Genomic DNA, 14,867 nt, shown 5'->3' on the forward strand with positions numbered 1-14,867 from the left:
ATATATCTTCATACTCTACATGACACAGACCAGAAATCACTTAATCAGCATATGTGAACCTTTCTTAATACATACAGGGTGACCATTAAGTCATGAAGGGGGTTTAAACTTTTAATAATTCTTTTATTTATTCATTATTTTTTTAAAGTACCCTCTAGAACCAGATATTATTTTTCATTCAGTGAGACTCCATCATAACCATATATTGGAAGTCTGTCAGTTAAAATAGCATCTCTTTTCAAAGATCACAACATCAGAGCTACTTTTAAACCAATTCAAACTGTTCATAGCCTCCTGAGTTCTCCTAAAGATAGCACACCTTTCAACAGATACCCAGGAGGATAAAGAATTCCGTACTCGCATGGGTTAGCCTACATAGGTCAGACAAGCCATGGATTTAAGATTAGGAAGAAAGAACATGTTGCAGATGTTGATCATAAGAGAAAAGACAGATTTAGTTTGGCCAACCGTACTTTAATACCAGCCATGCATTTGATTGGAACTTCAATTTTTTTATATAGAAAATAATTTTTATTCCAGACTTCTGAAGGAATCAGTTACGGTCATCCATATGCACAGATCACTTAATAAAAACCAAGGACTGATATTAAGTGGTATATGGAAATCTCTTGTTAAATCTTTTAACATTAGAGATTTCAACCTTGCCAACACTCACTTTCTATTACTAACTTCTGACAGCTAATGTATACAATGTGTTTTTATGTTTCTTGTCTAGCATGAACCTATTTGTATTGTAATGGTTTTTCATCATTTAATAAGTTTTGCAATGCATGTGTTTATACTTTTAAACCTGAAGAAGCTACCAGTTCCATTTTAGGTGGTGAAACTAATTGGTGTATTTTTACTTAATGTAATGACTAATAAATTCCTGTTGTTGCATGAATTTTTTAGCCATAAAACTTTCTCTGTTTAAATATGGTTAATGTATCTCGTGAAAACATGTTATCCAAATAGAAATAGCAATGGAAAAAAAATTGAAACTCATCATGTGCTTTCAAAATCTTTACTAATTTTTTTTAAATACATTTGTTTTTATCTTTTTTATTGCCAGTATTACTGTGAAGGATAATAAAATATAAAATATATTTAAAAGAAAATTATAAGAAATATTTGAACAAGATACTTTGCACTGACTTTTGTTACTTTTCTTGTATGTACATCTAGCAATAACAGCCCATATCTTAGTCCACATTCCAGAAGAAATGTAGACTACAATCAAGATTAATTCAGTATCCATAAGTTGTTTTAAACTTGTCTTTTACTGGTATATTTTCTTCTGCATTGCCAGCCATCTTGTTCTTCGTATTCATGTTGTTCATTGATATTAATGAGATCATTATCACTCAATTCTTCTGAATGCAAGTTTAATAATTCCTAAACAGTTACTAAATGAGACAAGAGTTTGTACTTTTGCCTCAGTCAGTCCAAAATCATCACATGTTATCATTACACTCATATCTCTTAATTCAAGTTTGTGCTTTAAAGTGATAACTTTTTACTTCTCTTTATTATCAGTACACTATTTCACTCTTCCTTTTATCCATAGTCAATATTTTAGGATAGTTTTCTAAATATAAGATGCTTATATAAGGCAGTAGACAATTAGTCAACACACACACTTATTTGTGTTGGCTAATTGTCACATGCATAGTGAGCATATGTACAGCAGGAATGTTCATGCTTTTTGCAAAATTGGTGCATTGTTTGGGATTATAAAGCAACTTTCAGAAAAGTTTTTGAAATAATTTTATTTGCAAAATTATTATTTGTGAACTGTCTTAATGATATAGAAAATCTCAAATGCAGTTCTGATTTCAAGTTCTGTAAATCTTTATGTGCTTTTGAAATTTGGCTTTACATAAATCATTTGGGGGAGACCACACTCCTACCAGGCACTTCCCCCAGGTGGCAGATTGGGGAAGCCCAAATGGGTTGCTCTGAATAAAGAATAAAGAGCTGTGGACCAAAGGATGTAGAAGAGGCATGGCAAGCTGGCTACATTATTATGCCAGTAACTTTCATGAGCAGGAGAAAGTCTACAAACCGAGATAGTGCTACTGTGTACAGGACAACCAACGCACCTACTCAAAGACCACATAGAGTACGTGAGAAATCAGCAATGTGGTCAGCCAAGGATGTGAAACATGTAGCTACCCTCAACATAAAATCACTATACCGACCTGGAAAATTGCAATTAGTCCAGAAAAATTTAAAAAGACTGAAATAGAGTATTTTAGGTTTATCAGAGACACATTGGTGCAGAGATGGATTCATGGATTTACCAGAAGGAAGACTGTACTTCTCAGGAAGAAAAGATAACATACACAGGGAAGAAGTTGCATTATTAATTGAAAAGAAACTTACACACTCAGTAATTGAAATAAACCCAGTGTCTCCTAGAATAATCACAGCCAAACTTCAAGCAAAAGAAAAAGGTCAAACAATTATGCACCAGACAGTAACCATTCAGAGGAAAAAATAGAAAATTTCTATGAAGAACTACAACAGGAAATAGATAATCCCAAAAATAGAGAACTCATGATAGTGATGGGAGATTTTAATGCTAAAATAGGACAGTTCACAGCAGACCAAAAAGATGTGATGGGGAAATTTGGATATGGAGAGCTTAACGACAGAGAAGAACAACTGGTGCTTTATTGTTTTTCATCTGTTTTATTGTGTATCTAACTTCTTCTTGTACAGGAGAGATCCCAGATGACTGGAGAACTGGACAGATCATCCCAATATACAACAAAGGAGACAAAAGAGATTGCAGAAATTACAGACCAATCAATTTACTCCCTCACACCTATAAAATATTCATAAGAATTATACAAAATAGATTAAAAAACACCTACGAAGAAATGATAGGCATAGAACAAGCTAGTTTCCGAGGAAACTATTCAACAATAGACCAAATTTTCACATTGCACCAACTAGCAGAACTCAGCTGGGAAGACCATAAAGAACTATATTGTTATTTTTGTGGACTTGAAACAAGTTTTCGATAACATCAACAAAGAAATCCTTCTTAAAATTCTACTAGAAAAAGCAATAGACAAATATATAATACAGTTTCTGATAAAATATTACTCTAAGACAAATGCAATAATTAAAAAGGACACACAACAGAACCCATAGAGATCCAAAAAGTAATGCAAGGATGCCCATTATCCCCATGCCTATTCAACATATATCTAGAAGAAGTTGTAAAGAAAGCAATAGACAATGAGCCTGGAATCAATGTCAATGGTTTAAACATAAATAATATCAAATATGCAGATGATCTCGTCCTTCTTGCAAGAACCCCAAATGAACTACAAAAGTTGATCAACAAGCTAAACGAAACCTGTAAAACATATGACATGACAATAAATATACAAAAGACAAAAGTGATGAAAATAGGGAGGAACGGAACTACCATCTCAGCCACCCTAAACGGAGAACAAATAGAACAAGTGGACAACTTCATATACCTTGGATCAAAACTAACAGAAACAATAGATGAACTCAAAACAATCAAACACAGAATAGCGATAGGATGGACCACCATGGGAAAATTACAAAAAATCTGGAAAATAAACAAGATATCTAAGCAAGCCAAAATCAAATTATATTGAAGCAATAATTATACCAACAGTCATCTATGGAGCAGAAGCGTGGACAGTTAAAAAACGAGAGGAGAAAAAACTGCTGGCATTTGAAATTGAAATGCTTAAGAAAAATAAATAGAAAAAGTTGGATAGAAAAGAAAACAAACTTCACAGTCAGACAAGAACTATTGTATAAAAAGACAATAATAGAAAAAATTAGAAAACGACAACAACTGAGATGGTTTGGACACACTGTATGCATGGACGCAGACAGACTTCCTAACGTCCTAATCAATACTTTTCCAACTGAAAAAAGAAGACCCGGAAGACCAAGAATTACCTGGCTGAAATTAATAAAGAACATCTCGGGATGCATAGCATATACTTTTTCGAACAGCAAGGAATAGAGAAGACTGGAAGATCCTGCTCAAGAGAAGACTCAACCCATCTTAGACGGAAGAGAAGAAGAAGAGATGATAAATCATTTAGTTTCTGCAACTAAAAATTTGAAAGAGAGCGTTAGAACAACGTATTTAGTTTTGATACTGTTTGGTACTACAATAAAATTTTGGTTTGCTTGTATATAATATAAAGTATAGTATCTGTGGGAGAGAAGTTGTTTTACATTATGCAAGGTTGTTTTTATTCCACTTGTCTCTGTGCTCTATTATTATTGAAATTGGCATTATACAGAAGAAAAATTTTTTTAAAAAATCAACTGTTGCATTTGAAGGTGATGCTGAAAAACAAATGTTCTTCTAAAATATTATTCTATATATAAATTTGTAGTTTGAAACATAATTAGCAGAAACTGGAAAGAAAGTAATGCAATTTAACATCAACACAGGCTTTTAAAATGGCTCAGAAGATATTTATTAAAAATAAATATCTTCTGCAAATTGCATTAATTGAAGGAATAAAGAATTGTAAATACAGCCAATTCAGTGCAGTCAATTTCAGTGATGTCCTTTGGTTAGAAAGACCTGGATTTGAATCCTGTCTAGGACATGAAGAACCTTTATCGGAGCATTTCATTTCAAGGTTAGATAGCCCACCTCATAAACTAATCTCATCAAAAAAGTCACATCACAACCAGCCACAACATAGAAACCATACTAGAATCTCTTTGTGAAAAACTCACTTTCACATGCACTTTACTATAACATCCATGGTATTAACACAAACATAAATGACATGCACTATCACTTGCAATCTTGCAGAAACAAAGATTTCAGCTACATCTATTACTGGCTGCCTCCACTGCCCAAACTACACACTTCTTGATTCTTGTAACCACAAGGGTAGCACCTGTGCATTTGCGAAATGTGACATAGCCTGCAAGAGAATGGCTAATTTAGATTCCCCTGCTTTTGACCATCTCTGGCTCAAGGTTTCCTTGTCCCATTTAGTAACTTTCATTTGTTGCATTTACCAGTCCTCACACTAATAACCACTCAGATCTCTTCACATGCCTTTTCATGAAACTTATGACTTGTAATCCAGCTATCCAAATAGTGAGGTCATCTTCCTAGAACCTCAGCTTCCACAATTCCAACTGGCTACCCTACTCCAACACCATTGAACAAGCAGACCGAGAAGAAGTCTTTGCTATATGTAATGATCGAATACAAATTGTACATCTATCCACTCAAATCTCTGATAACCCTCTTCACTTTCCAAATACTCTGAATCTCTTTTTGACCATCTAGATACACTGTTAGAGACCTCTCCTCTCAGAAACTCAGACCACTTAGGTTGAGCTCTTGTTCAACCAAAAATGTGTCAAGGCAGTCAAAGAAAATAAAAAAAAATTCAGCTTACTGAAGCTTTTTTTTGAAGCCATACTTATAATGCATCTGGCTCACATCAAGAACTCCAGCTTCATACTCTGCATATACTAAAGCATGCAACATATGAAAATCAGTCATCAGTAGATCCAAATCCGATTTCATAAAGGCCATTGGATGCAACTTCTGCTCTCCTGCACTTCCACCTGTGTCTAATCCTGATGGCACCACTGTTATTTCACCCAAAGATAAAGCTGACCTTCTGGCATCACTCTTTACCTCAAACTCCTGCATAGATAAAGGGAAATCACCTTTTAGAAAAATGCTAAATAATTTGAATATTAAAAAAGTCTTCTGGTCCTGATGGCATCAAACCAATTGGTCTCAAACATTGTGCTCCAGAGCTAACACCCATCTTGCATCATATCTATAATTTATTATACATATCTGGTACTTATGGAGCAGTTGCCTCTGTCCTCTCCAAAATAATGAAGAAAGTCATCAATAGCCAACTCCTCCATCACTTAGAGGCTCACAAATTAATCAGCAGCCACCAGTACGGATTCCTTTATTTAAATAATTATAATACCAGAATTAACTCACGTAAAATATTATTTATTAGTATAATTTTCGCAAGATGGTCACAGGCATCTTCAGTACAAAGCTGATAGAACAATAACTGACAATTCCAAAAGGCACCACCTAAGTAGCTAATGTAAGATAATTAAAAAAGGTCATTAAATTTCCTAACTTATTAAAAAATAAATAATTAAATAAAATAATATATGCATATATATATGTGGGGGAGGAGGGTCTGAAAAGTTCTTGGCCATGAACATAGATGGCAACACCATCGGCATGATTTTTTTTTCTAAGTTGGTGCATCTGTCATAAGCATCCATGTGAAATTGCAAGTCATTCTATTCAAGTAGTTTGTTTTATACAGCTATCTGAAGCAAAAATGTTGTCTGTATCCCTTGAAATGGATAAAATTGAGTATCATGCAGTTATAAAATTCTTTGTAAAAGAAGGTTTAACGCCAAAAGACATTCATTTGAAGTTCATAAAAGTTTGTGGGCACTCTTCTCCTTCGTTTTCGACAATTAAGAAATGGGCTGCCGAGTTTAAACAAGGGTATACCAGCCTTGAACATGATCCACGTGAAGAACGTCCGAAAAGTGTAACAACACCAGAAATCTTTGATCAAGTGCATGATATGGTATTGGATGACCAGCGAGTCAAAGTGCATGAAATTGCTGAGACTATAGGCATTTCAAAAGAATGTGTAGGATATATTTTGCATGTAGAATTGCAAATGAAAAAGCTTTGCGCAAGATGGTGCCGTGCTTGCTCACAGCAGATGAAAAACGCACTCACATGAAAATCTCTGAACAGTGCGTGGAGCGTTTTAACAATAATAAAACTGATTTTGTGCTTTGATTTATTACTATGGATGAGACTTGGATTTACCATTACACACCAGAATCCAAACAGCAATCAAAACAGTGGACAGAAGCTGGTTGTTCAGTGCCAAAAAAAGTCAGTTCCATCAGCAGGAAAGGTCATGGCATTGGTGTTTTTGGATGTTAAAGGCATTTTGTTTATTAACTCTTGAAAAGGGTAAAACAATAATTGCCAAATATTATTCCAATCTTTTGACTAGACGAAAAAATTCATGAGAAAAGACCCGGTTTGTAGAAGAAAAAAAATCATCTTTCATCAGGACAATGCACCTGCTTATGGTGTTTTGGCAATGGGAAAATTAAGGGATCTGCATATAAACTCGTATATAGAAGCTAATGACTTCACATCTCTTGCCTTATGAATTGTTGGAACATTCACTCTTATTCCCCAGATTTGGCTCCCTCTGACTTCTATATCTTCCCAAAAACTAAAACTCTTCCTAGATGGTCAGCATTTTTCTTTGAATCAAGAGGTGATTGCAGTTGTAGAGGGGGTATTTTGCAGATCTTACTGAGAATCAGTACAGGAACTGTATAATGGCATTGAAGCATTGCTGGAATAAATGTATTAATCTTAAGGGAGATTATGTTGAAAAATAAAAATTATTTTGAAATTATAAATTCGTTTTTTCATTGTTAGGCTGAGAACTTTTCAGACCACCCTCATACATACACACACAAATTAAAAACAAATATAAAAAATAAAATAAATAAATAAAAAGTTAAGAAAGATTAGCTGATTTAAAAAGTACTATCTCCCACACAAAGGGCATGGACTTAGACCATTGGATCTGTTTAAGTTAGGACAGTGGAGTAAAGTTTCACATGTTTCTTTATAAAACCATTCCATGAGGAACTGACTTTTGTGAAGGACTCTTGTCTTGTTCCAATGAACTCTATATCTTAAATTAAAGATACCAAGAAATTATATACTTGGTTTAATCTTTTATCCAAGTATAAACAAACAAATCTACACCTGAAGTATATTCAGGACTGGGGAAACTCGTATATAGAAGCTAATGACTTCACATCTCTTGCCTTAGTTTCCCATAATGTAAAGCACATCTCCTTGTGGACATGTATAATGCTATGCATTATGTCACTTTCAACTTTCTCCCAGACCAGTTTCAACCTTTATTGAGATCTCTTCAGTGGGAACCAGATCCAGAGTTGATACTAAGGTTGAAGTAATGCAAAAATCATATTTTCATATATGAGTTGCCAAAAGGTGTCACACCTTATTATTAAATTACTCTGGATTGGAGAAAGTTGTTTGGAAGTTTTTCAATTGGTTATACTGTAAATTAAAGATACCAAGAAATTATATACTTGGTTTAATCCTTTATCCAAGTGTAAACAAACAAAGTTTGAAGCATCAACTTAGTATCAACTCTGGTCTGGGTAATGACCCGTCCCATAATCCCTCCCCAAGGAGAAGTGCTTTGCATTATGGGATACTAAGGTAAGTGATGTGAAGTCTAAGCTTCCTTATACTCATTGCCCCAGTCCTGAAAATACTTCAGGTGCAAACTTTGTTTGCTTACACTTACAAAGGATTAAACCAAGTATATATATTTTTGGTATCTTTAATTTATAGTGTAACCAATGGAAAAAACTTACAACAACTTTCTCTAATCCAGAGTAATTTAATAACAAGGTGTGACACCTTTTGGCACCTCGTATATGAAAAATATGACTTCTGCATTACGTCAACTTTAGTATCACCTCGAATGACTCTATTTATATGTAATTATATATTAATTAATTACATATATAATTATATACTTAAACCAAGTATATAATTTCTTGATATCTTTAATTTATAGTATTACCAAGTGAAAAAACTTCCAGAACTCTATGTCTAGTGTTGATGACATGCTCTGCAAGTCCAGACTGTGGAAACTCGTGCTGAGTATATAATTATATACTTAAACCAAGTATATAATGTCTTGGTATCTTTAATTTATAGTATAACCAAGTGAAAAAACTTCCAGCACTCTATGTCTAGTGTTGATGACATGCTCTGCAAGTCCAGACTGTTCAGGTTCAAGGTATTCAATATAAAACTTGTTTTCTTCTAGCCAAATAAAAGAAGATCTTCCTGTTTGTTCAAAATAAGATAACCCACAAGAGCAAGGAATCTGGTAGACACCTGGATGATTGAGATGTGGAAGCTTGTCCTTTGGAGAAGTGAGAAAGGTGGAGATTTTTCTGATTGGGCAAAAGGCAACAAAAATATTTAGTGGTTTTAAATCTTTTGTTATTCGTTTACTAATGCCTTGCACGGAATTCCAGTTATTTCTACTGCATTTGATGAGGTACAAATACCAAAACTTCTGAAAGCTCTTTTGATGAACAAATTCTTATAAACATTAGATAAAAAAAAGTTGAAAAACTATGTTGCAGTTCTTTCTGTAATAACTCATCAGAAGAACATAAGAAGTGGGAACCAATGACCCAGTGTTTCACCTTGTAACTTACATCACCCACGACTGAATACATACCATAGAAAGGTTTGGAGAAACTTGTGCTGTCACCCTTGACATTTCCATTCCAGAGCTTTTGACCGTGTAGCATTGTGGCATTGAAGCCTACTGAACAAATTGATATCCTTCAGTCTCCCTGCCACCCTCTGTAATTGGGTAGCCAGCTTTCTCTCTGGTCGTTCTCTGCATGTCATGGTAGATGTCTCCCTCTCCTTGAGCTTCATTACTAGTACTGGAGTGCCTCAAGGCTCTATACTATTACATACTCTCTTCCACCTGTATATAAATTACTTACTCACAATAATCACTAATCCTATCCACATGCAGATGACAGTACTCTCCACTCATCCTACTCATTTAACAACCCATGCAGTATTCTGACATCCCAGGGGCTGACAAGATCATGCATTAAACATTGATCTACATACTATCCTCCAGTGGTTTGAGGACAACCTTGTTATATTCAATGCTACCAAAACACAGTCTTGCCTTTTCTTTTGAAAAAGAGATCCCAGCTTGCCTACCCTTTCCCTCAATAATACACAAGTCACCACAGACAAGATCAGATATCTTTGCTTGGACTAACGTTTAACTTCAGTCTTTCCTGGCATAAACACATCACATCAATAGTCTCCTCAGCATCCAAGAAACTTGACATTTTCTTTTGTTCAAGAGCCTATTTTACACCTAACTGACTCTTTATTATATATAAATCATATAAATCCCAAATCTGTCCATGTTTAGAATACTTTTCGCATGTTTGGAGTGGTGCATCTAAAACTTCCCTTAAAATCCTAGATGCAGTGCAGAGGCATGCAATTAAAGTACTGAAACATTGTGTCTCTTCTACAGGTACTTCCATAGTTATTGCTTCAGTGAATTGGCAACCATTATTCCTCCACTTTCTGTTGCACCTGTTAATATAAGAGCTGCACCCCTTTACTGTCCAACTGAAAAAAACAACAAACCTGTTTCTATTTATCCTCTTTTATTGCATTCACCTCTGTCCTCGGAACAGCCTTCCATCTCAGTCCTCATCTGCACCCCTCCCCACACACACATGGCACTGATGTGCATATAAGTTCCCTTGACCTCTCATGTATTAGATCAATATAAAAATATATATATATATATCAGGTAACCAAAAAGTGCATGTGGTTTTTGGTAGAGTTCGCTGCAATGACTTGTTTATGTTGTAATAGTTTGCAGAGCAGAATTTTTTTTTTTATGTGCGTCAGCCAATCGGTGTGCTCTAACTTGGTATGTATACTCTTTTTTTTTTGTGACTTCGAACCCTTTTAAAATGTCAGTTGAACCTGGAGTAATTCATCCTTGTTTGCTTTATGAATTTAAACTCAGTTCGAAGTCTGCAGAAGAAGCATCCTATAAGATATGTGTGACATTTGGAAAAGATGCGATAGCAGAACGTACTGTGCAGAAATGGTTTCAAAAATTTTGTTTCTGGTGATGAATCACTTGAAGATGCAGCACGTTCAAGAAGACTCTTCATTATTGATAATTAAAAAATTATGTGCCACTGTTGAAAATAATTCAAGGTTAACATGTCAAGAACTTTCACAAATGTTTAACATGAGCAGTGAAACAATTCATTTACACGTGCATCAAGCAAATGGGTCCCCCATGCATTATCAGATAACAATAAACTTCAAAGGCTATCAATTTGTTCTTCACTTCTTTCACATCATAAAAATGATCCATTTTTGGATTACTTTCTCACTTGTAATAAAAAATGGATCTTGTACTGTAACAGGAAGCAAACTTATCATTGGTTGTCACCAAATGCCACGTGGTGACATTTGGTTGTCGCCAAATGATCAAGTGCCACACACTTAAAAGGCACCCCCTTCATCCCCAGAAAACTATGCTTGTGTGTGGTGGACTGGAGGTAGACTAAACAATTACAGCAAAGATCTACTCGATACAACTGAAGCATGTGCAGGATGCATTACTTAAAAACAGCCAGGATTAGTTAATCAGAAGAAAGTGTTATTCTTACAGGATAACGCGAAATCTCATACTGCACAACTTACCTCTGAGAAGATTTTTGTTTTAGGATGGGAGAGATACTCCCTCATCTAGCTGATTTAGTTGATAGACTTAATTTAGTTGAGGTGCCTGCAGGATGAAATCTCTTTAGGAATTTCTTTTATTCAGAGGTGCCTCTGATATCCCATGAAAGCCATCTCTTATTACTCGTTTTTCTCCTAATTCCATGATTTTGTTTTCAATGATTTTCAGTCGCGACACTGCAAGGTAAAAGAGGGTATAAAGAAGATGATTTTCAAGTTGTAACTATTGAGAGAGGAGGTTTATGTGATGGTACAGATGTCTCGTCAAAGAGATTCAGGTGAGGAACAGAACTGGGTTGATAGTAGGCATTTAATAATACCATATTTTTGTAAGTGATGCTTGATGAATATTAACAGTCAGAGAAAGTAGGTTTGTGATAGACAGAAGTTGATATGGAACTATGTTTCTATTTTTAAGAGGATATCAGGAAAGGATAAAGTTCCATTTAATTCTATTTCTGTAGTGATGAATCTGGGTGTAGATTATTTTGGTAAGAAGACATCCATTCTTGACTTGAGTCAAATAGTGAAAATATCATTTATACCAAAATGAGGGTTTGGGATTATTCTGGAAATGTTTGATTCTAGATGTTGTGAATAAAAGGGGAGGGGAGTCTGTTGCAGTTCCTTCAGTCTGTTTATAAAGTTTCCCACTTCAGTTGAACTCAGGATATTTTTAAATTTTAGCACCAATCTGAGACCTTTTACATCATTTTTTTTTTTTTTTTGAGAGGGAAGGCATAATGGAAATCACATTCAGATGAAAGACTAATAGCCTACAGTACATTAATATTAGTATCAGGAGCTTAGGGTTAAATAATCTAGGCCAACCCACTAGAAACCAAATGTTTTCAGGCTACATGTAGGCTTCCAATAAGCAGGAAGTGATCTCACACTGGTGATGATATTCATCTACCATTAAAGACATTCACAAACATCCATGCCTACAGTTATATTTGAATCTATTGCCTATTGGTTAGAAAACAAAACTTCTGTCTACTCAGCTAACAAAGCTGGAAAGACACTTCAAGATAATCATTTTGAACTTGTATTATAAAATAATATAGACCATAAAATAATTCCTTCTCATCTCAAACTTCCCTTAACATAGTAGACTTAATCAAATCTCTCATGGCCAAGTTGCTAACCTTGTATAAACCTATTTAATGATACAAAAGGGCAATTAATCCTATTTACATGTGCATTGGCTGGCTGATCAAAATTCAACATCTTCTATTACCCTTTGAAATTTTAGAACCAATATGTGTGTATATATGCAAAGATAAGCTCTACTATCAGTAATTACTAATGGTATGTGTATGGAAGTAGTTTCAAAATAGATATGTTCTTTTTATAGTTTCTTGGCCTTAATGATATGGTTTCAACTATTTATTGGTTTAATGTTCAAAAGAGTAATATATAAAATTTTAATCAGACTTTAGATTTTAAGTTTATTTTGACTTTATTTTTTCTGATGATACTTATTGAAGTAAAAAAAAAAAAAAGGCTGAAATAAATGCAAATATGCAATTGGAAAATTTTGTTATATGCTTAAAAATAAATTCTTACATTTATTTTGTTACATTTTTAATTATTAAAGCATTAAAATTGTGTATTCTTTCTTCTAACAGTACAATATAAATTGCTTCCAACCTTTGTGTCATTTTGTCATGTGAAATAATAAATTATAATTTTAATTATTTATACAGAATCTTTCATTATGGGTTTACTTTTTTTAACAAGAAATACATGAGTTATTCCCTCCCCCTCATACACACACACGCACATATATTTTAGGTAATGAGTATAACATTTTACTGTGTATATTTGTTTCATTTTTCAGGTCAGTGTACAGAATGTGTGGGATCTACAGCTTTCAAGAAGTAGCTTTTCAAGTGGATCTGATAATATGAATATTGTAAATAAATTTCATGATTCAAATCTGTGTGTACAGAACAAAATACTATCCATTTTCACAAATCATAAAGCAAAATTCAGCTGACTTTAAATAATCAATCAATAAATAAAATATAAATTTCACATGGAGAACTTGTTACACTTCTATTATTATCCTAAGATCACATGCAGTCAAAGACTTATCTATGAGGTCCATTTGTCTTGCACACAGCTCATCATTCCGCACCTTAAACACATTCAAATTCTCTGTAGACTCCACACTCTCAACTAAAGCATTCCAATCATTCACAATTCTGCATGCAAAACACCTGCTTCACTCCCTTGTTCACACCCTTCTTATACAGCTTCCAGGGATGACCTGATCTCCCACCATTTTATGAAAAACCTCATCAACATTGATCCTATAACAACCCCTTACCAACTTGTATGTCTCTTTCATATCACCCCCTTTCCTCCTATTCAGCATTCTAGAGATCAGAAACTACTTCAGTCATTCACCTCTGGACCCTTTCCAACAACTCTTCATCCTTTTGAAAACCAGGTGATCAAATCTGTGCACAGTAATCCATGTGTGGCCTAATCAAGGCCACACATGGATCACGGTTTCAAATCCAAATGTTTTCCCTTAATCCCAGTCTACACGTGCATTCATATCCTCTTGGAGCACAACTTTCTCATGCTGTGTTTCCCGTTCACCCTGAGCCACTCCATTTCTCTGTCTTGTGCACTTGTTCTCTAATTCTGTATACTCATGCTACCCACTTCTTCATTCATAAGCATCACTTCAATCTCTCCTGCTCTTTCACGTCACTTCTTACTTCATTCAGATTCATTCTCTGCATTCATTTCTCTATCTTCCAGCAGCATTCTCTCCAAATGACTCGCACCAAAACCATTCAAATGTAGTGCCTTACTTTTATACAGTTCAATTTGTTGTTCAAACTCATTCACACATTAACAAACTGCACTCCTTACACATTTCTGCTAATAACCTTCGCTCTCTGCCTCATTTCATCACTGTCATACCTGGACAACACACTGACTACCTTTCCTATCACACTATTGTCTTTTATCCTTCTTAACAACCTCCCACATCCAAACTTATGTGTTGCTTGTTCCTAATCAAGTCATTTGTTCCTATTACCTTTACCACCTCTTTTGCTCGCTTACTTGTTTATCCAACACCTCAATCACTTTATTCATTTTACCTCCAAGAAAACAAACCTTGCACATCTTCTCATTTACCACACCTCTAATAATTGAATCCCCATGCAATGCCACTCGCATCTCTTTTGTTACTTCTTTCACGTCAATGTCATTCATTTTCACTGTTCCATGCATATCTTGCATGGAAGAGTGAAAATGCATTTGATTGTGTATTTCTCTTAATTTCATTCCACATTAGGGATCCCAGATACGTTGGAAAAAAATACGAGACACTTATGACTGAGGGTGAAAGTTTAGTATGCTCATCCATCACATATGCCAGTCTTACAAAACGATTCTAACT

General features: G+C 34.6%; 1 protein-coding gene across 5 annotated transcripts in view; it reads left to right on the top strand.

The window, feature by feature from the left end:
- Bili (FERM domain-containing protein 8 Bili) overlaps nucleotides 1–13,489 on the top strand; it is a 360,304-nt gene extending 346,815 nt beyond the window's left edge. For 4 of the 5 annotated variants that reach the window (XM_090398633.1, XM_090398635.1, XM_090398632.1 and 1 more), the window contains one exon: nucleotides 13,284–13,489. In XM_090398633.1, the coding sequence (XP_090254759.1) occupies nucleotides 13,284–13,327 (44 nt within the window). In that variant the 3' untranslated portion in view covers nucleotides 13,328–13,489. The remainder of the gene's footprint in view (nucleotides 1–13,283) is intronic. The other variant, XR_016548904.1, reaches the window with a different exon arrangement.
- The last annotated feature ends 1,378 nt before the right edge of the window (nucleotides 13,490–14,867 follow it).

This window comes from Typopeltis vanoorti, chromosome 10 (assembly GCF_054136105.1).
Source record: "Typopeltis vanoorti isolate ZY-2024b chromosome 10, IOZ_Tvanoo_1.0, whole genome shotgun sequence".
NCBI lineage: Eukaryota > Metazoa > Arthropoda > Arachnida > Uropygi > Thelyphonidae > Typopeltis > Typopeltis vanoorti.